Source organism: Passer domesticus, chromosome Z (genome assembly GCF_036417665.1).
Source record: "Passer domesticus isolate bPasDom1 chromosome Z, bPasDom1.hap1, whole genome shotgun sequence".
In the NCBI taxonomy this organism is placed as follows: Eukaryota; Metazoa; Chordata; class Aves; order Passeriformes; family Passeridae; genus Passer; species Passer domesticus.
Genome location: NC_087512.1, coordinates 75,008,165 through 75,031,056, shown reverse-complemented (window position 1 = coordinate 75,031,056; position 22,892 = coordinate 75,008,165). Strand labels below are relative to the sequence as shown.

At 38.2% G+C, this 22,892-nt stretch overlaps 2 protein-coding genes across 3 annotated transcripts in view; both read left to right on the top strand.

Annotated features, from left to right (window-relative positions):
• Positions 1 to 8,960, top strand: part of BDP1 (B double prime 1, subunit of RNA polymerase III transcription initiation factor IIIB) — a 51,246-nt gene extending 42,286 nt beyond the window's left edge. For both annotated transcript variants that reach the window (XM_064403237.1, XM_064403236.1), the window contains exons 38-42: positions 1,062 to 1,275; positions 2,197 to 2,239; positions 3,107 to 3,401; positions 4,660 to 4,894; positions 5,245 to 8,960. In XM_064403237.1, coding sequence (XP_064259307.1) covers positions 1,062 to 1,275; positions 2,197 to 2,239; positions 3,107 to 3,401; positions 4,660 to 4,894; positions 5,245 to 5,373 — 916 coding nt within the window. In that variant the 3' untranslated portion in view covers positions 5,374 to 8,960. The remainder of the gene's footprint in view (positions 1 to 1,061; positions 1,276 to 2,196; positions 2,240 to 3,106; positions 3,402 to 4,659; positions 4,895 to 5,244) is intronic.
• A 521-nt stretch (positions 8,961 to 9,481) lies between these two features.
• MCCC2 (methylcrotonyl-CoA carboxylase subunit 2) overlaps positions 9,482 to 22,892 on the top strand; it is a 37,482-nt gene continuing 24,071 nt past the window's right edge. The window contains exons 1-6 of the mRNA XM_064403238.1: positions 9,482 to 9,706; positions 12,983 to 13,049; positions 16,348 to 16,432; positions 16,694 to 16,795; positions 17,394 to 17,521; positions 19,804 to 19,916. Of these exons, the coding sequence (XP_064259308.1) occupies positions 9,575 to 9,706; positions 12,983 to 13,049; positions 16,348 to 16,432; positions 16,694 to 16,795; positions 17,394 to 17,521; positions 19,804 to 19,916 (627 nt within the window). The 5' untranslated portion in view covers positions 9,482 to 9,574. The remainder of the gene's footprint in view (positions 9,707 to 12,982; positions 13,050 to 16,347; positions 16,433 to 16,693; positions 16,796 to 17,393; positions 17,522 to 19,803; positions 19,917 to 22,892) is intronic.

The following is a 22,892-nucleotide window of genomic DNA, read 5'->3' as shown; positions in this document are numbered from 1 at the left end:
AGAGCAATTGAAATGAAAAAATCTAAGCATGTTTGCATGTTACAGTACTTTAACAGTTTCGTAGAGTAGCTGTTTATTAATTGCTTGTCCAGATTTTTCATGTAGATGGTTTTCTGGAACACATGATAAACAGTAGATGTAAATTCTTGTTGTCTTGAATTTGCTGTTCAAAAGGCAGACAAGATGAAAACACAAACTAATTAATTACTCCAAAGAATAATAGCTGGTTTGTCTACTGCAATCCATAAGGGTTTGAATTTCTTTTACAAACAGTACCTCTGCATGCAGTGTAATAAAATTTTTATGTCAACATTACAGTTGAACTAAATCTCTTAGTCCATTTGAGAGAAAAAAAAACAAAGGAAAGACATTATGAAAAATGGAATTGTTGCAAAGGAGTAAAAAACTCGCAAGCGCTATTACTATAGTAATGAAATTCCTCAGATCATAACTAGAGTGTGATGCAATTCCACATAATTGTGAAGAATCTTGTCCTATGATATCAGATACTAATATCATTCCTTTTTTGAAAGGATAGGTCTTTGAATGAATGTTGGCTACACAGTGTAATAATTCTGACTCCTGTGGAAGTACTTATGATAAACAGTCATGACAGGCTGAGTTAGAGTACATGTTCTGTCTTGCTGTCCCTGTACTGCTTGACCATATTTTCCTAGTCTCTGCTGCTTCTCTGTATGTCTTATATATGTCTGTATGCCTTTTGAGATCATACATCATGTGGGGGTTCAAGTGTGCAGATAAGTAATACTGTATTATAGCATTTTTCTAGGACAGTTAATAAGTTGCCATATTTTTGCATTGTATGAAAAGACCAAGTGGAGTTCAAGTATAACAGCTAAACTAAATTCAATATGACTAGAAAAACTAACTCCAGATAGCACAACAAATTGTTCCTTGGTAGTAAATAATACATTTGTAGTTAATATTGACATTAAGCAAGAGAGAGTATCACCAGAGGTTTGTGTGTAATTTCCACACAGAAACATTGTACAAGTTGGCTTCTTGTACTGTCACAATAATGACTTTATATATAAAAACAGTATTGGATCCTTGACAACTGCAGCTGGTAAGGTTGCTGGACCTTTAAACAGCAGTATGGAAACCGAACAACTAGAGAGTGCAGTAGACCCTGTTCCAAAGTTGCAGACAGCTCAGAAACGGTTGGCTGCTGAGCTTGAAGAGAATGATTTTCCTCCTTCCAAGAAAACTCCATCTACTGTTGCAGTGGAAAATAACCTGGAAACCACTTACAAGGTGAGATCATAATTTGATGAATTTTCATCCATGGGGTAGATGCATAGCACATAATAGAGCATTTTAATTATGTTTCTTTTCAATGGTGTCACTTGCTTAAATATCTACTGTATATGCCTATACAATTTCAAAGGAAAATCAACACTATAGATTGCTTTTAGTTTTTAAATCTACAACAGGTTTTGGGTGCTTGTTTATTTATTATTAGGGTTTTTTGAGAACCTGTAGGCTCTCAGGTGTTCTTTAATTACACTTCCTAGTAGACAGATTGGTAATATGTCTTACTTGGTTCATTCTGCATCACCCTTATGACAATGGCATTGCAGGAGAGGAAACTCTGGAGTGGGGTGGATAGCAGGATGTCTGTGTTGGATGGCTAGCAGGATGTCCACATTCACTGAGTGTTGTTTTGAATCTGCATTGTGTCTGTTACATGGAGAAGCTCTTAGATAGATATGTTCCTGTTGATTCTTAACATAGCAGGTACTAGTTTAAAAGAGCAAGCTGCCAGTGAAAACAAGCCACCATCTTTCCAGCATCCTGTGCTTTTTTGCAATATGACCAAGCTTATGGCAGTAACTACCATTGATTTTTATAAGTGGGCTAAGATTGTGTAGTGTTACTTGGTGTAGGAATGGGTGGTAATTCCCCAGATGATTCAGAGAGCTTTACTAGGAAGGGATGGATAAGAGTCTTCTTCCTTCTTTGATCTCTTATCTCAATATCCTTGTCTTGAGTAATTTGTCAGAAGAACACCTTGAAAAGCCTGCTTAGGAAATGGGTTAAGTGATGAATGATGCTGCACTGTCTTCTGTATCAGTCCTGCTCTTAGAACTGTGCATGTGTGATATGAGTTTATCAACTTCATTGTCTCTTCTGTATTGAGAGCAATAAATTTTTTTTTTCCTTTTTTGAATACAGGATTATTCAATTAAATCCACAGATGTGCCAGAGGTAACTTCTGGTATGTACACTTAAACTTGTAAACCGAAGTATAATGAATGTAAACACATCACAACTTAATACTGGTTGTCATGCTGAATAGTTCTGTCTGAGGCCATCTAATACAAAAGTAGAAAGTTTTCCTTGTACTACACTAATACCACTATTCCATGCTTTCTGCTATAAACTAGGTGTGCCAAATTACATAAATGTTGGTTATTTAATAATGGTTTTAAAAGCATTGCTGTAGCTAGTTTATTTGTGAAATTTGAGAGGTTTTTTGGACTAAACATGTTATCTTCTCTTAAGCAAATATTTCCACCTGTTAAAAAGCACAAATAAGCAAAAGTATTAACTGGCATTTTAACCACACAATGCCAAAATAGTTTATTTTTATTTTACTTTGACTTTTTACTGAAAAAGTATGGAATTGTTCAGGAGCCTAATCTGCCTCTGAATAAACAGAGAAAAAGCAGAACTGCTGATAATGCAATCTTCATTGATCTGAGCTGCTGGTGAAGGGATTGGAGAACTATAATTTTTGCTCTGAAAAAGACTTCTGAGGGAAGTTGTAGAAGGTTAAACAGCTAGGTGACTAAACTAAGTTCTGTCATGTGTTATAAAGGATGGGAGAGGGGGGCAAGTGTGCTGTAAAATTTAAAACCACACTTCTACCAGCTTTTTCCCATAAAATCTCTATGATCTTACAGGCTTTAAAAGTAGACCATGAACTTTTAATTCGTAGTTGTGGCTTACAAATATAAATGGATAAAAAAACTAAACAAAAATCCAGCCCTTCTGCTGTAATGGTTCAAACCATTTTAATATCATACAGTTTTTGGGCCTTTGTATTACAACTGAAGTCTTTGACTCTCAACTCCTTTTACAGGGAGTCCTTTTCAAAAAACAGAGTCTTCAGCAAAGGGAAAAGTACTTACTTCTGTATTGGTGTCTGAGTCTATCTCACAACTGGCTGAGAGAAGCCAGCTTGAGACTTTGGAGAGCTTAGGGAAAGCACCACTTGAGAATGCAGCATCTGAAAAGGAAGAGGAGGTTATGTCTAGATTAACCTCTAACAGAAGAGCAGAAGTAAGTGGACAAGGAAAGCAGGAGAATGTGCATGAATCTGCGCAGTTGGAACATACTAGAAGCTCAGCATCATCTTCAAAAACTCCGTTATTCAGGTATGCAGTAATTGCAATAACGTTTTGTCAGCTTGTTCTGTAAAAAAAGATCATGTTTCTGTGTTGACATCTTTTCAGTACCATTGTTTGTGACCTGATGGCTAAGAGTTACAGTATCTATTCTCTCCTGCAAATCAGAAACCATCAAACTGTCTGCTTTGAAATTTGCAATATTTTACTCATTAAATGAGTAGATAATTGAAGGGCACTATTGACATATTGTGTGTCTGTTTAGACATGATAGATTCCTTTTGTCAGGCAGGCATCCATTGCTATGATAGGAACTTAGGATAATGTGCTGTTTTCCATAGGTGAGTCTCATGTTGTGAGATATTTACCCATCTACTTGTTTGTCCTGCCAGTAAGATTTGTTACTGGTATAGTACTGAGCACATTGAATTTTTATGACTGACATAAGTAATTTCCCTAAAGGAGTTTCAATCTTGGCAGCTCAGAGGATATTCCTCTTACCTATGTGTTGACTTGATTTTTTAAATATACCTTTCTGTACAGTTTGTTTAAATGTTTTGAATTCATGTTCTCTGTTGCTCCTGTGTTTAATTATTTTTATTGTAATGCTCCACTGCCCTCTTCTAATCTGTCATTTATTTTTTCATTATGCTTGTGTAAGTACCAATATTGTCTATTTATATTTGGCACATCCACAGCAGTTGGATAGTAATGCGTTAACATCAGAATTCTTGCCTTAAAGTTTACTTTCTAATTTGTAAACTCTTAACATGAAAACTTAATGCTTTGTGTATCTCCTTCAGTGCTGTGAGCTCCATAAGCTCACTAGTCTGGGTTTGCTGCTATAAATAGGCTAAAACCCTGCAGCAGGTAGTCTGCTGTAGCCCCATCCTTGGCGATTAGGTTGTCCATTGATTACATGAAGGATGCTCAGAACTTTCAGTTTGTTCTTCAGAAGTGTGCCTCCATCCTTCTTGGAACCACTCTCTGAAAGTCTGGTAGCTTGTTAGGGGCTGTGGATTAGCAGCAAATAATAGGTTCCTGTTCTCAGGCTTAAAAATTGTCAAGACTCTCTGTAACTGTTCAAAAAAAACTTTTATAGCAGAATATTCAGTAATACCAAAGCCTTTCTCAGAATGACTTTTTGGTTTTTTTTCCTTAGAATTTTCATATGTCGTGTAGGTATGTGTTTGTTTCCGGTGTATAGAATTGGACTCCTGCAATGCTATTTATATCTTCCTCTTATGGAGCAATCCTATGACATCCTGACTATATTTGTTTTGAACAGGGGTGGACGAAAACCGTTGGGATTTTTATCTTTAATTTGCAAAAAAAGTAATTCTGACTCTGCAGAAGACGCCAAAGGGAATAGAGGGAAGATCCAGAAGCCACGAATTGTGACTGCAAAACGAAGTCTAAAGAAACCCACTCCCTCCACTGAGGGTGAGAGGGAATCTTGTTCCTTTCCCTCTACTTCATCATCTGTGGAACATGAACATGTGGCTGCTGATGCTGCAGTTATGGTATGAGTTTACTTTTGAACAACTGTGCTTTTCTGAGGTGTGAAGAACAGAGACTTAGTTTCAGGAGTGAGTAGATGGGTGTGTAGCATTCATATTTTGAGTCTAGTATCTGTTCCAGTTGACAAATTTGACTTGTGCAACTTGTAAGGGAACTAAGTTGATTTTTCTGTGCATGAATATCTATTTATTTCTCATTTTCAGTAAACTCTGATTTTTTTTAATTTGGTCAAAACTTCCTACATAAATAAAATACCCTTACAAATAGCTCACATGCATATATGTGTAAATATATTTACACATACACACTGATGAAGAGCACTGTTAAGAGCAACTTTTTCTTGTTTTATCAGGTTCCAAGTAACAACTCATCTGAGAAGCCACCTCTCTGTGCTAAAGATCAAGAGAAGGAAGGAGAGCCAACCAAAATCTCTGAGTACTTTTTCAGTGACATCTTTATGGAAGTGGATGATTCAGAATAGCAAATGGGTTTTATAAAAACCTAGGATCACAGAATATACTGCAACAAGAAAAGAGTATTTTAAAAGTTGCAATTTGTTCTGATATTCATTATGCCACACTTAATGTCAGCCAGTAATAACAGTACCAGATAAAATACCAGGAAAGTGATCTCTTTAACATTCAGGGGAAACTGAACGTTCTCCAAAAGCGATGTAATGGATTCAAAGGAGAAGATGGAAAGGAAAGGCTGAAAAGCCTCATCTCCTGCTCCTCCTTTAACAGCCTGGGTGCAATTAGTAATAAACTCCTGAAACATGCTATTGGAACTGGGATGCAGGGTCGGACAAAGAAGCCATGAACCAAACATACCTTTAACAAGCTCCAGTACCTATCTAAACTCCCTATAAACCATTGTCACAGAGCCCAGCACAATAACAACCCAAATCCCAGCCCCTCTACTGTAAAAGCTACACGTTAGGGACGATACTGGATCTGTCTCCAAATAAGAAAATAAGCCTAGGGACCAGAAGGGTATTAAAACCTCAAAACAACCTAGGGACCAGAGACAGGTAAAGGCCTCCACCCAGAGAGACATTATGAATTCAAGCAACATGGCTACTGACTGCTTTATCTCAATACGGAGTAAGTAGAACCAAAATGCAATCAGTACAGGTTTTTTTCACTTTCTTGAGCCACATGTTGGGCAACAAAAAAAAAGTATTTGTCCTGGTTTAGGGCACATTTGGAAGGAAGCTTTCAAAGGGGTCCCTCTAGAAAGCAAATTCAAGTGGCCCCTCCCCCAACTGGTTTGCAAAGATTTCCTTGGAGAAAAGTGGAAAAAACCTGTTTATTTAACAAAGTATTCACAAGCGTAAAAAATTAACAATACTAAACAATAAAACCTCTTGCTGTTCTGAAGAGATGGCACATTCAGAAAGTCCTTTCCTTGGGGTGTAGCTCAGCTCACTTGCTCTGTTACCAGTTCCTCGTGCTGGAAAATGCCGCATCCTGGGCTCCAGTGGGCCACAGGTGTGAGGTGCTTGTGTTTTTCTGGGTTTTCAGTCCAGAGCAAGGCTGATCAGTTCCCAAAAAAAGAAAAGCCACAGTCCAGGGAACTTCTCTGCCTCAGCTAGCTAAAAACTAACTAAAAGCAAAAGAGAGCTGTCTCCTGCCGTCTGTCTGTTCTGCAGAGAACACAGTCTGTGAGAGAGAATGCGGAGGAGAAAGTGCATCTTCTGATTACAATCTCTGCACTTCTTCTCTTCCCCTGGTGCAGAACTTAATGTCCAGCATAAACAGAACAGACAGTTGGGGATGTGAACATCATAGTCACCCTAGGACATGTTGTTAATTAAGGCTGTGAAGATGAAATGGATTCTTTCTGAAGCCACCCAGGAACTTTCAAAATGCTGACATAGTCTAAACCACTACAATGATGTCATAGGACCAGACTATTTGCTGACTGCCGGCTTATGGTTGCCCTTGTTTAGACACTGATAGTGAGTGCATGACTATCCTACAGAAAAGTACAATGAAATAATGTTTAATCTTTCAAAAAGTATCCTTTTCCATTTTAATGCTAAAGCTTCTTGGTACTGACTATTCAAGTTCTTTACTTCTTTTTGTGAAGTATGTTACGTTAGAAGGAGGAATGAACTTTTTGGGTATAATGTAATATCTGAAGATCAGAATGCAAATACTGGAAGTGGTGTAGTAAATACATACATATATATATCAAGCACTGCAGGTATTTTTATTTAAAATTTAAATTTCCAAATTACATATTTTTGTAAGAGTTTTTTAACCACATAATTTAAAAGATCGTAACCTGAAAAACCCAATAGCATTGGTTCCTTAAAAATTTGTTGAAAATTTAAAAACACAATTTATTAGAAGATGATAGATAACACAAGGTTAATGTTTACAACCTTTTTTATCACTTGGACACGGAGATTGATGTTTCCTAGTATAAATGCTAATTTTCTTCTCAATTGAAAAACAAAGCTATAGATACAATTTCTTTTCCTTCTTTTCACGTGTTGTTGTTTGTATATTTACTGACTTCCTCATTTTCCCTTGTGCACAGTAGCACAAAGAGATTGGATTTAAACCATGATTATAAAATGTCACTTTTGAGGATTTGCTGCTTTGAAGCACTTGAATTAAAAGGGTTTTCTTATGTGCATGTCTGCTTGTACTGTAACTTGCCATAAAATCCTGGTTCAGCTTTAGATTTTAGTTTAAGTTTTTATTTACCTCATCAAGAAATATATCTGGGTGAGGTAATTAGGTTTATGCACTCAAAGTCAGGTGGTCGCTGAAAGAGTCAATATTTAGTCTGAAACTCCTGCTTGCAGGAGCTTGAGTAGTCTTAAAATTTTTCCCATTACTTAATACTTACAGGTACTTTTGCAAAGCAATTTATTATGAAGGTGAAACTGATGTTTAAATAGTATTGATAATGCTCTCAAGAAACCTATCATCAGGTTTGGTCTAGGTAATCCTTTACTGGCAGGAAAATAATATAAATATGTAGTTAATTTTGAAATAGTTGATGAAGTTGGACAAACATTTTGATGGCAGGTAAATAATATAAATATGTAGTTAATTTTTATATAGTTGATGAAGTTTGACAAAACATTTGAGAATGTTTTTCTTTTCAGAAGTTATTGGCAAGGCTTCTGAAGGAACCTTTAAACTTTTGTCAGAGAAGAGAAATACAGAAAAAAGCTACTGTTACTGCAAATTGGTATATTGGCTCTGCCAGTGAAATGTCACTAGCAGCAGTATTCCTTGAGGCGATGGAAAAGGGACTAGTGGTCCCAGTGTAGAGTAACTTACTTGAAAGTATCTGATCAACCCACCTCACTCCCCCCCAAAAAAACCTCAAAAATACCAACAACAGTTTCTGTTCAGATGGGATATTGTGCTTTGCCTAATCCGTTTAACTTGAAATGTTTATCTATTGTTTTACTGTAAACATTATGAAAGAGATTAATGTATACATGTAACTCTATGTATTGTATATCTTGTAGATATTAAGTATGCAAGTGTTTACTTCCTGATGTGTCTGGCATGTTTATATCAATTGCACTCATAGAGCCTAAAAATAGATTCTTGGGGAGTGGCTATGAAACAATTGCTGTGAGTACCTTCTGAGTGAGTTCTGAGGGGATAATCATTCTACATTTGGTTGCATACATTTTAGCTTGCATTCATGTTACAAGGGGGAAAAAAATCAACTACATCATTACTAATATTTATGGTGCCTTATCTGCATTGTTAATTGGGGCTATGCTTTGTTTTTCCTTGCAGCAAATAACATGCACTTTGTTAGAGGAATTTTTTTTAAAGAACAAATTTAATTTGAAAGAAATAAGAGAATTTTGTGTTCTGTTTTGTGTATGGAAGTTTTATAATGATGAAGGATGTAAGAAAATATAGTTGAAATCTCAATACATATGAGTAGCATTTTTACAAAGATGTGGCATAAAACTGCTTTGCTTAGAGTTGTCTGACACCCTGTATCATCACATATAAGCTTTCTGCGTCAAAGGAAGTAGTCCTGTTCTGTATGTAAATTATGTGAATAAATTATTTTCTTTTACATGTGTTACTGTTTCTTTAAGTATCAGATGCAGTTTTAAAATACTTGGAAGTCCACGAAGCTAATAAGTGTGAACTAAAGGAAAAGCTGAAGTTTGGGCTGCACCACAGGGGTGCACACAGACCTGCTGGTAACAGGCTGAGTGTGGTTTAGCAGGGGTGTTCTCGTTGTTCCCTGGTTTTGTTTCAGAATAGAGCCTAATTTACTTGGTATCAGACTCCCCAGTGTTACCTTTCTCTAAAGATAAGAGCCTTGACTTAAAGTAAAACTGGAATACTGAAGAATAGCAAAGTTTTAATGGAAGGGAGAAACTCGGCCAAAGATGGTTTGGATTTTAAAAAGATCTGTCCCTGTTACTGTATGACAAGTTTCTAAGAAGGGCGAGGGCTTTCCTAGGCTGTGCGTGAAAACACGATTTTCGCGTGTGGGCGTCCCAACACAATTCTTCCGAAGGGCGTTCTACAGCATTAGCTTGTCCGGGGGCCCGGGCCCGGCCCCGCTGTGCCCATTGGCTGCGCCGGGGGGAGTGGCGGCGGCGGCGGCGGCCTGGGACGGCTGCTTCGGCTCGGCTCGCTCGGCTCGGCTCGCTCGGCTCGGCCCTGCCCAGCCCCGCCATGCTGCTGGGCGCCCCGCGCCTCCCGGGCCGCTGCCTGGGGCTGCTGCGCCCGCTGCTTGCCCGCGGGTACCGCGGCGAGGCGGTGGCGGCCGTGGGGTCGCGCCCCGACGCGAGCTCCGCGCTCTACCAGGTGGGGCGGCGGGGCCCGGGCGGGCCGGGGGCGGGCCGGGGGCGGCGGGGCCCGGGCGGGCCGCAGCAGCGCCAGGGAGGAGCCGGAGCGGCCGGGGAGTGCGGACGTGGCGAGCACGTACCCGTGCACGGCGCCCGTCCATTTCTGCGGGCTGAGCCTGCAGATACGGTGTGAAAAAACCGTGCCTTGGTGCAGTCGTCAGGCTCGTCATGGATATTTTTTCCCTTTCAAATCAGGATGCCGGTTCTTGCTGCCCTCCAGGCTGATCGATAGTATGCTAGTGAGGTGGAGACGGGGTTTGTGGACAGTGGAAGGTGGAGCCTGATGATGTCAAAGTTGGATGATTTTGTGTTTGCAAATTCATTCCCGAGTTGAAATCAGGTGGAATAGCTGTACAGAATCACAGACTTGCGTCCTAAACCATCATCTTTTGAGGAGGAGAGCTAGGCGTAATTCCAGTTGTCTTTACGAAGAGAACAGTACTTCCATTTGGTATAAATACATTTATTTTTAGTGGGGCATTATTAACGCCATCATATTCGAAAATTGTGTTTACAGTTAGGCTGAGAAAAACATGGCTTTAAGTATGGATCAAGGTTGATCGGAGGGCATGTGTTTGTTTTCATATTTGTTCATGTAAAATACAAAACAGTGTGTGAAGCAACAGCATGTATTCTTATTGAGATAGGTCCATTGGTTCTGTGCTTTGTTTTGCATAAACTAAATTTGGGACAGAAATTAGGTGACTGAAGCTTCTGTGTAATCTCAGAATTTCTGTATGCATATTCTTCATATATATGTGTACATATGTGCACACACACATACAAAGCTTGTGTATGTGAAGTGTGTATATATATGTGCACACATTCATATTGTGTGTACCAGAAAATGATAGAATTTTAATAAAGGTGTTCACTCATCTGAGCTGCCCCCAGATTCGCCTTTATGTCTGGGTACCTTTCAACCTCAAAAAAAAAAGCAAGGCTTGGCAAAATAGCTAGTAGTGTTAGTATTTGGTAGAAATAATTTATGGAACACTCTAAGTGCAAGCACTGCTTTACTAACACAAAGAGTTGAGTGCCTGCTGCGAGGCACTTCACCATCTGAAAAAAAAAGTAATACAAGGAATAACAGTGCAAACACAAGAAGACATTATGATAGGTGATGAGGGTCTTGCCTTCTTTGGCCACTGTTTACCTTTCTGGCTGTGAATTCAACTAGACAGGATGGCCTTGATGATGCAAACTGTCTCTTGAACCAGATTGGCAAAAGTGTAATTTAAAGGTGAGTGAGTCTAAATACTGGAAAATGAAACAAAGTCTCTTTGAAGATTCCAGGCACTCTTACATACACTTCGGTGATGTAGCGGTAATTCATGTAGCTTGTGCAGTAACTGTTGGATTGGTGTATAGGGTTTGCCTCTTAATTTTGCATTGAAATTTGTAGAAATCCTCATATTAACAGCAGAATTTTACACAACTTGCTGGTGCAAGGACCAGTTTCCAGAAAGAACTTGATGCCAGTTCACTGACCTTTTTTTCATTATTTAATGATAATAATGAAGAGCCCACAAATACATGGTAGAACTAGTACGTTTATTTTTGAGAGTAGTCTTTTCTGTGTGTATTCAGAATTATTTTAAAACATCCTTACATCTCTTTAGTAAAGTATAACGGTGTTCTATTCTGGTTTAAGGCATGAAAGATTGTGATAGAAGTTGAGTGAGTTTAAGCAACTTCGATGTTTTTGTGCAGTATTTTTTACGGTTTATCTGTAAAATAACATTTTTCATGTAGGGTAGCTAAACTAGCTACAGCGAGTCAAAATCTAATGACAAAGTCTGTGACTGTGATTACTGTTCTTCTGTTAATATCCTCTGCCATTTTAACTGCTTTTTTGGTTTTTTCCTATGTTAAAGGTAGTTTCTAAGCACAGTATTGTGTGCAAAAGGTGAATGTGTTTAGAGAAAAAAAACTGACTGAACAAGGGGAAACAGGAAAAAAATTTGATATGTAAAGGTGCAAAATGACCCAGCTGGACAAGCTGAACACTGAGGCAAAGTAATACTGGATGTTGTGATAACCACAGACTTTTAAAAGTATGGATTTACAAGATACATTTTTACCTTTCAAGAGAGTGTGTTTAATCTGTTTGTGGCAATTACAAAGGCTGATTGTTTCAAATGTCACTCTACAGCCAAAGTACTTCAAGTGTGAGCTGAATCTGTTTGTGTTTTTATTTTATTTCTGCTTTGTTTCTTTGCCTTTGAGTGTCTAAGTGAACAAACTCAACTGCAACATTTGCAGCTTCTTCCTAAGGGAAACCTTAAGTCTGTGTGTTCGAGTATATATGAGTTATAGAGAGTTAGCATAGAGTTACCAGCTGGTTTTTTTTCTGTCAAAGTAGACTCAAACATCATATAAATGAGAATTAGACAAGGCACTCAGATCTTTTTGTGCAGCATTTTCTTTTATTGCAGTTACACTTTTCAAAAAGGTAGTAAAGTTCTTAATGTGTCTGCAAAAAAAAAAAAACCCAACAAATTAAGCTTGACTAATACCTTTAAATTCCAAAAAACTGTAAAAAAACCCCAACCTGCTGTAATGTGCACATGGAGTTTTGGATAATTTGAATGAAATTGGTGAGCTCAGTACTGATTCACTCATATTCAGATTATGAAGCTCTGTTTTTCTAGAAATATAATAGCAACAACACCAGCTTAAAAAAAATCAGAAAACGAAACACAGCCAAACCAAGACAAAACAAAACAAAACCAACTTCTTGTTCAACATAAACAACAAGAATCTAAAAAGTGTTTACCAAAATCTGTTTGACCTAGGTCATTCATCCTTTAGTACAAATCATAAGAGCACTTAATTAAAATCTGCGGTTTTTACAAAATTAGATTTACAGTGCAAACAAACCTATGCCAAAGAAAAAAAATCTAAGAAAAAGCCCTTCAACTCTGTAGTGACTAGTTTAAATATTTAGTAAACTAAATATTTTAGTTTATTAAATTCAGAACTAGTCTTTTACTATCCTAACACTACAAGATTTTTTGTAAAGCATTTTGATTAAATGCTTTGGGATGCTTGAGAGAAGCCAGTACATAGGTAGGAATGTTACTACTTTAAAGACAATACAGAGATGGTGTTTAGTAAGGTAAAATTAGATTTGGAAGAGAAATTAGTCTTGTACTTCTTATGTTTGTTTATTAAAAATTTAAATATAGTCACACTTGGTTGAATTTAAAATACTGTCTTGTTCCCCACTTAGGACAACTATGAACGAATGAAGGCACTGGTAACTGAGCTACAAGAAAAAGCAGAAAAAATCAGGTTAGGTAAGTATGATAGTCTAGATTTCAGAATAATAACCTGGCACTTGGCCTTGTTGAACCTCAAAGAGTTGGCCTTGCCCATTGATTCGGCCTGTCCAGATCTCTCTGCAGACTCTTCGTACCCTGCAGCAGGTCAACACTCCCATCCAACCTGGTGTAGTCTGGGAGATTACTGAGGGTCCACTCAATCCTCTGTCCAGATTGTTGTTAAACTTATTAAACAGGACTGGACCCCAAACCAAGCCCTGGATTTTTTAGCCCCCACTAGCTACCATGCATGAGCTGGATGTAACTCCAGCTACCTCCACTCTCTGGCCCAGCCAGAGACAGAGCCCAGCTCTCCAGACAGGGCCTTTTACCCAGCCAAGAGCGCACCAATCCAAGCCATGAACAGCCAGTTTCTCCAGGAGAAAGCTGTGGGAAACAGTGTCAAAGGCTTCATGAAGGTTCACAGAGACACATGAAGGTTCACACAGCCTGTCTCTCATCCATTAAGTAGGTCATCCTATTATAGAAGGAGATCAGGTTGATCGAGCAGGACCTGCCTTCCCTAAACCTTTGCTGGCTGGGTGTGATCCCCTGGTTGTCCTGAATGTGCTGCATAATGACACTCAACAAATCTGCTCCATGGCCTCCTCTGGCATCACTGTCAGACTGACAGGCCTGACTGACAGACAGTTCCCTGGATTGTCTCTCCAGCCCTTCTTGGAGCTGGATGTTACACTGAGTAACATCTGGTCACCTGGGACCTCCCTCTTTAGCCACGCCTGCTGCTAAATATTGGACAGTGCCTCTGTGAGCTCTTTCACCAGCTCCCTCACTACCCTTAGGTGGATCACATCTGCCCCCATAAACTTGTGTGTGTATAAGTGTTGTTACAGGTCACTAACCAGTTCCCCTTGGATTAAGGGAGCTTCAGTTTACTCCCTGTCCCTGTCTTCCAATTTGGTGGGCTGGTATCCAGTTAAAGACTGAATCAAAGCAGGTGTTAAGTACCTTTGCCTTTTCCTCATCCTCTGTCGCTATATTTCCCCATGCATCCAGTAAAGGAAGGGGACTCTCCTTTGTCCTCCTTTTATTGGTTGATCTTTTCCGACTTCCTAGCTGTAGTTGAGGTGGCAAGGAAAAGCAAGCCTGTAGTAGTTTAAAAGATTGAAATCTGTTTCTTCTTTTTGACTTGTGAGGCTATCTGAATGAATTGCAGTTGACTATAATTAATGGAAACAATATAAAATGAAAACATTTAATAAATGCTTAATTATGTGCTAGAGGCCGAGCATGTAGCTTTAATTTAAAGTGCCTCATGATAGTGGTTTTGTCATTTTATACACTTTTTCTTACATGATGCAATTTCTTTTACAACTTTGGAATAGAGCGCAGTTAAGATTTTGTGCTCAATGCTTTTTCTTTCTTGCTCTGTGAAACAGGGGTCCAGAGTTTCCTGAGGAGGTGTTAAAACCCATGGGCTACCTCTGTCTTTTATTGGTGTAGAGACTGTTCAGCAGTTAATGAACTAATGACGTGTGCCACATGAGTTAATGATTATGGCCTTCCTCCTTGCTGCTCGTTTGCCTGTTCTTGCCTGTTACACAATGACAGGACACAAGACCATAGTGTTCATCTTTTCTTCATCTGAGCAACCTCTACCAGGATGTTAATCCACAGTTTTGAGTGACATTGACTGATTGATTGAAATTGCTTTACATATCATTTAAGTATATAAGAAAAAATAGGTACCTATGTTGAATACTTCTGAAGGATATGTGCAACATCTTTAGATTTCACTATAAAAGCTGTCAGAGGATGAGTTCTTGTTTGAAGTCTTTGCAATGAATGCTTCATTTGTTAGCTGTTATTCAGTGTGTAGGGTTTTTCTGAACCCATGTCCCACCCTGCTCAGTAATCCCCAGCAGTGCAACGGGAAGTGGTCCCTGCCCCTTTACAACAGGTACTTTCTGACAGAAAGCAATAAGTAGGTGAGATACCTTTAATCTCCATGACTGATTGTAGGACATCAGCAGTTACAGTGGTGTAGGCATTGTTGTAAAGAAGAAATTAAGAAGAAGTTTCAAATTAAATGCCTCCATTTAGTTAAGGACACTACTGCTCAGAATGGAGGTTAGTGCAGGGTAGAGTGTCTTGATGTTGGAAGAGGAATGTTCAGTGGAATGGCTACTGGGCCTGGGAAGCAAGCATGTGTGATGCACAGAGGTGACAAAAGTCTCAGGATGGAAATTATTTTTGCAGTATCACACAGTATAAATTAAACACTTCAGAGGTCAGACATAGTGTAGTTATGATCTAGTGAGATGTTGAGAATATGGATGACAGTAGTATCTCTGTAGGTGGATATGAGAGGTTGTTTTTTAAGAAACTTGTACAGAAAGAATTTACAAGATTTAGGCTTAGGCTGGATATATAGACCTAATGAACTGGCTGAACTGAAAATAAATTGTGGGCTTTCTGGTATGCCTGACAGGTAGGAAATTATGTGTGTAGTGATCAGGGAAGGAGGTGGGAAAAAGGACTTCAAGGGAGGCTTAGAAGCTCTGTTTCAGTGATGCCTAGCTGACAGAGAAATCCTGGCATCTCAGGAGAAATGTTAGCAAAACACATCTTCTTTATTTTAGACAGGGAGACAATTTTAGAGTGATGAGGAGGATCATGTCTACACTGAGAAACAATGTTTGTATAAGTTGTTGTTACAAAGAGGCTGAGGTGTGTCAACAAATCTTGAAGTATTGAATGACACAAAGCTCTAGAGAATGAAAGATTTAGGATGACCTCTAGTGAAGGGTTGAAATGAAACAAATATAAACTTGATATTAAATGCTCTATGTCTCAATTCTGCTTACAGTTTTGCCATGGTCTAAGGAAATTGGTGCAGATGATGCTGGGTCATTCAAGATTGCATTCAGTGTAGCTATTATGAATGAGTTCTAGGGATTAGTATTTCCTGTAGTTCTACTGATGTGCTTTCTACATATTTATGTTTTCTGCCCTTGTGTTTATTGCCAAGCAGTGGGGGAAAGTTTCAGACAACTATATTTATTAAAATCTGTGCCTCAAGACTACCTGTAAAAAATGAGGTGGGAAATAAAATAGATTCTAGAAAACAAGCCTTTTTATCAATACCTTAAATCTGTTTGAAGTAGAAACTATTATTTATTCAATTTATTATTAAGGTTCATACTTCAAAAACTGGGAACTCATCAGCATTTCCATTCGAAGTTTTAATATAACTGACGATTTATCTTATCTGCGTCCATAGAAAATGTGACAATTTACTGTTGTATCACAGGAGGTGGAGAAAAAGCTCGCAAGCGTCATACATCAAGAGGAAAGCTGTTACCCAGAGAGAGAATTGACAAGCTTATTGATCCTGGGTAGGTACCTCCTTTTTTTTTCTTAAACATTTTAGCTTGTCTCTTGCAGGGAGATATTGCGACAGGCTTATTTTCTCTTTAGCTTCCATAAACAATAACATGATAAACACTAAATAGAATTATTGAAATTTTACAGAAACGTTCTTTGAAAAACTGATCTCCTTTAAAGAAAATCTTTTAAAATTTAACCTTTTAAGTAAGATTCAGTGGCAGATAGAACTAGTAATATTTTACAGTTTTGTTTCATTTGTCCTTATTCAGATCTCCATTCTTGGAGTTCTCCCAGTTTGCTGGTTACCAGTTGTATGGTAATGAAGAGGTACCTGCAGGAGGCATTATCACAGGCATTGGACGAGTATCTGGGTGAGAGATTCCAGTCATCTACATTACTTATGATATGAAAAGGAAGAAGGTATAATTTCATTCAATTTCCAGTATTAAGCTGTTAGTATTTTTAGTGGTTTGTTTTGAACACTCAAAAAATCAACAAAATCAGTATCTCATTTTGTTTGGCCATAGCTAAAAGGAAGTGAGGTTTTTGTTTTGTTTTTTTGTTTGTTGGGGATTTTTAGTTAGTGTATCCCACTAACTAAACAAAACATACATGGAGTTTCAAGTGTCCAATGAAGGAAAGAGATTAGTGCATCTGGAAAGCTATTAAAAAAAAATTAGGGCGGTATTTTAACCTAAAAGTTAGTTTTGCTTACTCAAAGAACCTCCAAGACTGTTCTTGAAGTTAATTATGGTGCTATGCAGGATTATTTTACTCCCTAAAATAATGGAACAGGACATTATAGTAGTGAGGCTGCTGTTGCAATGTGCCCTTGAGCGAATGCAGATAAGAGCTCTCTTAGAGCATCAGAGCTTCAAGAGTCCTTGACTTGTTGCACTTCTTTAACCAACATACAAATTTACTCATTAGAAATACTTTTCTCTCTCATAAGCTTTTTTTTAATTTTAGGACGGAATGCTTGATTGTTGCCAATGATGCAACTGTCAAAGGTGGCACCTATTATCCCATCACTGTTAAGAAACATTTACGTGCTCAAGAAATTGCAATGCAAAATCATCTCCCTTGCCTTTATTTGGGTAAGTCCCATTGCAGAAATAGCCAAGGTCCAGTGTTAAGGGCAGCTGATCTGTCTGCAGATCTGACTAACAAGGAGTGTATTTAAAGCACACCTATTCAAATATATTTTAATCAATACTGTATTATCACTACAGAGGGATGGCACATCTTAACTGGGGGGTGTGTACAGTCCTGTGGTAGGGTTGGGTTCATAAAATACAGATGCAGCTGTTAACAGTGTATCACTTCTTTCTGTCATGAATTAGCAATATTTCCTGTAGACTCTTCCAGTCAATTCAAATTACAGTTAAAAAGAAAAGGTACATTCTGGTGGAGGATGTATGTGTATGAGAAAAGATACCAAGGAAATAAAAATAATAAGAGTGATAAAATTGTCAAAAACAGTTTGGATCAATAAATTTTTAGGATTTTGGGTTAATTTTTTTGAAGCAGAAATTTAATTGTATTTTTTTTACATTTTGACTTTAGCCTAATTGATCAGTATTTAGCCAAACTTTCATGTAAACCTTACATGTCCTTTCATTATAAAAGAAGAACAGAGTGACAGGTATCTGTAATGTATTACTGGTAGTGTTTTCTTATCCTGGTTTTATACAAATACAAGAGGTTTCTGTCAATGTCTTCCTTTCAGCCTGAATTCCCAGCTTAATGAGTTTTGACCCTATTAGCCAGTTTCAGTCAGCTTTGACAGAGAGTTGTAAGAAAATGTGTATTCCTGTGGATTTTGTATATGTCAGCATCAGAGGAGAAAGACCTTCTACTCCATTTTTTAAAAATACAGATTATTCCTTGTCTGTTCAGCTTAGTTTAGCAACTTAAATATCAGCTGTTTGCCACTCTGGATGCTTGTAGTAGTTAAATAGTCAACATAAATAGAGGTCCTGGCCAGCCCAAGTGTTTGAAGTTTCTTGCCCTGCTGATAAGTCAAGCATGTAAATAAGACCACTAGAAGGATTAGGGGAAGTGTGAACTTGAAACTGTTGGTGAGGTGGGTACAGGGGCAATGTGGGTGAAGATTTTGTGAGATTGCCATAGAAAGAGTCCTGGAGAGAAGGGGAAAACTAAATTTTATCTTAGTTGTTAAAAAACCAGAAAAATCTTAGCTTTGCTGTTCACAAAACAGCTGTTAAGATTTTTGTTTTAATCAGCAAATTCTGTCTGTTCAGAGAAGTCTTTTTAGTGAGTATTGAGTGAGCAACTGTGGATGATTCTACTGTTTTAAGATCTTATGGAATGAGGAATTGTGGGACACAGCTACGCCTTTAAAAGAAAAGTTTAGGGGTTTTATTCCATCTTTGAGAGGTATAGTCCTTGAATGTACAATGTCATTCATACCTGGTGATTTACTTTAGCCTTGCAGTTTCTGTACCTGGACTTATTCCAGTTGATTTGAGCAGTGCAATAAGAGGGAGCACTTTGTAGTCAGCAGTGTACTGGCCATGTAGTTTTCCTGTTGTTTGAACTGCCTTTTCCACCAGTGATAACAGCTGCCTGGGTGCTAATTCTCATGTGGACAGCTGGTGCCATTTGCCACTGAGTCAGTCACTGGTGTGGACATTTTGTTTTGGCTGCAGTCATGTAAGATAAGAGTGTGCATACAGACTGGTGGTTGTATGTAAAAATTAATTACCAGGAGCCAGAGTTCTCAGAGGTGCTTTATCTCCCTGTGCATTTCCTCATAGTCTTCTGTTCTTTGGATACCTCTCATGACAGGTTGTATTTTCATTAATTGGGAGCAGAGAGGTAGCTGCCGTTGGAGACCTGTGAGCAGGAGGGTGTATCCTGAGGCAAGGGCACATAATAAATGAATCATCCTAAAGATAGTTTAATGTCTTTGTTGTGAAGTTTAATCAAGCTATGAAAGAATAGAGGCAGCACCTTTTGAACTTGGTGGTGACTAGCTCTGCCTTTTTCTGGAGCTGGTGACAGAATTGCAGTAGAATTGTTGAGTTAAAATTGTACATTAAAAGTGTTTTTAGTTTAAATATTTTGCAGCAAGTTGAGTTTAAAAGTTTATTTAGGGAGGGATGGTTGCATCTTTAAGCATGTCTGAGTTTATTTTCCATGAAAGTCATCGGGATAGATGTTATTTTGGAGAGGAGTGTTTACTGTTTTAGTTCTTTATTTTTCCAAAAGGAATGTTCTATTATACATACAGTCATGGAAATATATACAGTATTAGTGATAGTAATTGTTGTATATTTTAGGTAACATGCTGATACTTTACCAACGAGTATGTAACACTGTTCAAAGCATGCTAATATAATTTGGTTCATTCTAGTTGATTCAGGAGGAGCAAACTTACCTCGGCAAGCAGAAGTATTTCCAGATCGAGATCATTTTGGCCGTATTTTCTATAATCAAGCAGTCATGTCCTCACAAGGAATTCCACAGGTAATTTGCTTTTATCTAAGAATTAATGTACTAATTAGTTTTTATGCCTGCTGCCATTACCTCTTTTCAAAGCTTTTCACCATGTTTTGTTTCTGATGGCATTGTGTTGTGCTAACCTGATGGCCCAGTCTGGGACTTGGAAGCACTGAAAACACAGTAACTGTCCACAAAAATTCATTATAGTTTTGAAGAAACTGTCTACTTTTTTAGTGTTAATGATTTGACCTACCTGCTCCTCTCTGGGAGTAGGAGAGAAATGGACTTGGGAACATGGTATGAAGGGCCATTTGAGAAAGCACTAGAAAATCTCTTGGAACAGTTCTGCATCAGCACTGCAAAGGTGAGGACCCCCTTGAGGATGGCTAATAAATGAGACATATTTTCCACTAACAGGGGTATGTGTGTATTTATAAATCCACTTTACACTCTGATGTGCTTTATGTTGAAACAGCCCTAATAATAAGGTTATTTTCTAATGAGTTAATGATGCACACAATTACTGTTAGTCACAGTTCCTGGATTTAGAAGTGCTTTTGTGTCATGGTTCACTCAATAATACATAGGGATCAGTTTTTTGATGCAGGTGATGTGCTCGGGAAGCAAAACCACATGTTTTGCTGAATCTGTTACTCATGAGGAATGTGAAATATTTGAAGATTGCTGATGGGCAGCTATGGCTGCAGTGACAATGAAGGGTAGGGTGTACAGTCCCAATGGAGTTGAGAAAGACAGGTACCAGAATAAATACTCTAAGGGAATTGTTAGCAGGGACCTCTGAGAAGCTGCCAGGGGGGGTGGAAAATCCATGGTCTTTGAAAATAACCTACCGCAAATAAAGGAACGCTACAGAAGAGCAAACGAGAGAAACTGGGTAATTCACAACCTACAGAGCTGCTGTCTACTCAGACACCCTCTACCTCTTTGTATGGTTTTGTACTCCTCTCTTATATTTGCCTTATACTCTCTTTTGCAGACCAAAAAATTCAAGCTTACTCAGCTGTTCTTCCTGCAGTGTTCCACACCTCTGATGGTCCTAGCTCATCTTCTTTTCCCGATCTTACTGTATCTTTTTTAGCATGAAGGAGACAGACTGCACCAGCAGTCCTTAGAACAAATAAATTTTAAAAAAAGGCAGATTGTATGGAACTTCTTAGAACTACCAATTCTGAGCATCAGTTCTCAGAACTAGTCTTTTTTCCTTTGATCACAGGGGAGAGCAGACAGCTTCCTCATTTAGCACTGAGGTACAGCAAAATTCATTTGAACTGCAGTACTCTTTCTGTTTACCAGGGGAAAGTATATACAACCTTCCAAAAAAACCATAAATCAATAGAAGAAATAAAGAGGTTGTTTGAAACCTGCATTCTTTATGGGCATCTGCAAGTGGTCAGAGCAAAAAGAAGTTATGGTCATAAATCCAGATTCTCTTTTAGACGTGTGATCTATATAATCCTGCCAGATTAATCTACGAATAATTACAGTAAGAGCTGAGGAATGGAGAACATTAAAAAATTATTCAACCTCTGTTTTCTATACAATGAGAACAGCAAAATCTATTCTGAGTGAGAAACAGGTCATGCATACTGTGGAAATGGTGATGGCAGTATTTATTTTCAAAAAAAAGTTCTCTACCACACTTTGAAACCCTGAAAAAGCTGGTCATTATCCTAGCAAAGGGCTGGGGTACCGTTTGATTTGTGTGTGCCTGCAGTGGAACCTGAGTTATATGTCAGAGGAGGTACTTCAGTCCGTGTTGTCTGAGACTGGGCTGTGACACAAGTAGAGCCCATGGCAGTGCTATGACACAAATCCCACCATAATACCGTTATCCAGTGTTCTTTTTCAGAAGGAATAAAACCCTTGAGAGACGATTGTTACTGGATTCTGCTGCCCTGAGGCTCAGGGGGACATGATTCCAACCACTCACAAAAGAGACTCCACTGTAGCCTTGGGCAGTTTTTTTTTTTCTGGGGGAAGGAATTAGTAGAAGCCAATACTTCGAGGGTGAAGCAGATGCACCAGTATTCAGTCTGACTCCATACATGACAGACACCGGCTCCGCAAGATATTTGACGAAACTGTCTGTGTTACCTTGATACCATTTTGGCACCAAGTAAGAGTTTAAATCTTCAACCATCTTTTATTTTTCCAATGAATCCTGTAATCCATTACCTCTATAAAAATACAAGGCTGAAGATTCTATCAATGCACTAAATGTCTTTAGGAAATACAACATAATTTACCTTCTGTAGTTCTTTCCAACAGTAGAAATGGACCAGCTGCAGTGATTAGGTAGGTCTCTAGAGAAAAGTAGTGTTTTGTTAGAACAGAAATGCCTAGGAGAAAAATACAGTTTGTCATCATATAAGACTCCCTGGTAGATCTAGATTGGTCCTAGTGTTTTTTTGGAACAGCTAATGCCAAAGGAGTGATGTTTTGCTGAATTATCTTTTTTGGAGAAATTTTGGAAAATCTTATTTTTCCTGGAGACTTCAGTCATGATCTGCTTTGGGAGTAATGATTTTTAGATGTTATGGCAAAGATAGATGTGTATACCCAGCTTGCAAGGCTGAAATTACTGATGTCAGGCTGGACCTTTCTAGAAATGCTTGACCCTTCAGTTATGCTCTTGTTTCCAGCCTGTTTTGAAATGTATTTTACATAATTGTAAAGTTACATTAAAAAGGTGAATTTATGTTTCTTTCAATTACCATATGGTGTTGTATTAGGAGTAATTGTATTCATATAGAATAAGAACTAAAATAAGAAAGATTTGTCTATTAAGAAAACACATTTCTATTTGGTAGGACACTGATGAAAGTTACATTTTCCAAGTAGGACACTGATGAATGTTTATCTTTCTTTAAATATTTATGGAAGACTCAGAAAAATGTTTTACTGAAGCACTTTATTTAATGGTTGTGATAAGGGTGCATTTTGTTTGGGAGATGTATCTGCTTTGTTTTATTTCAAAGA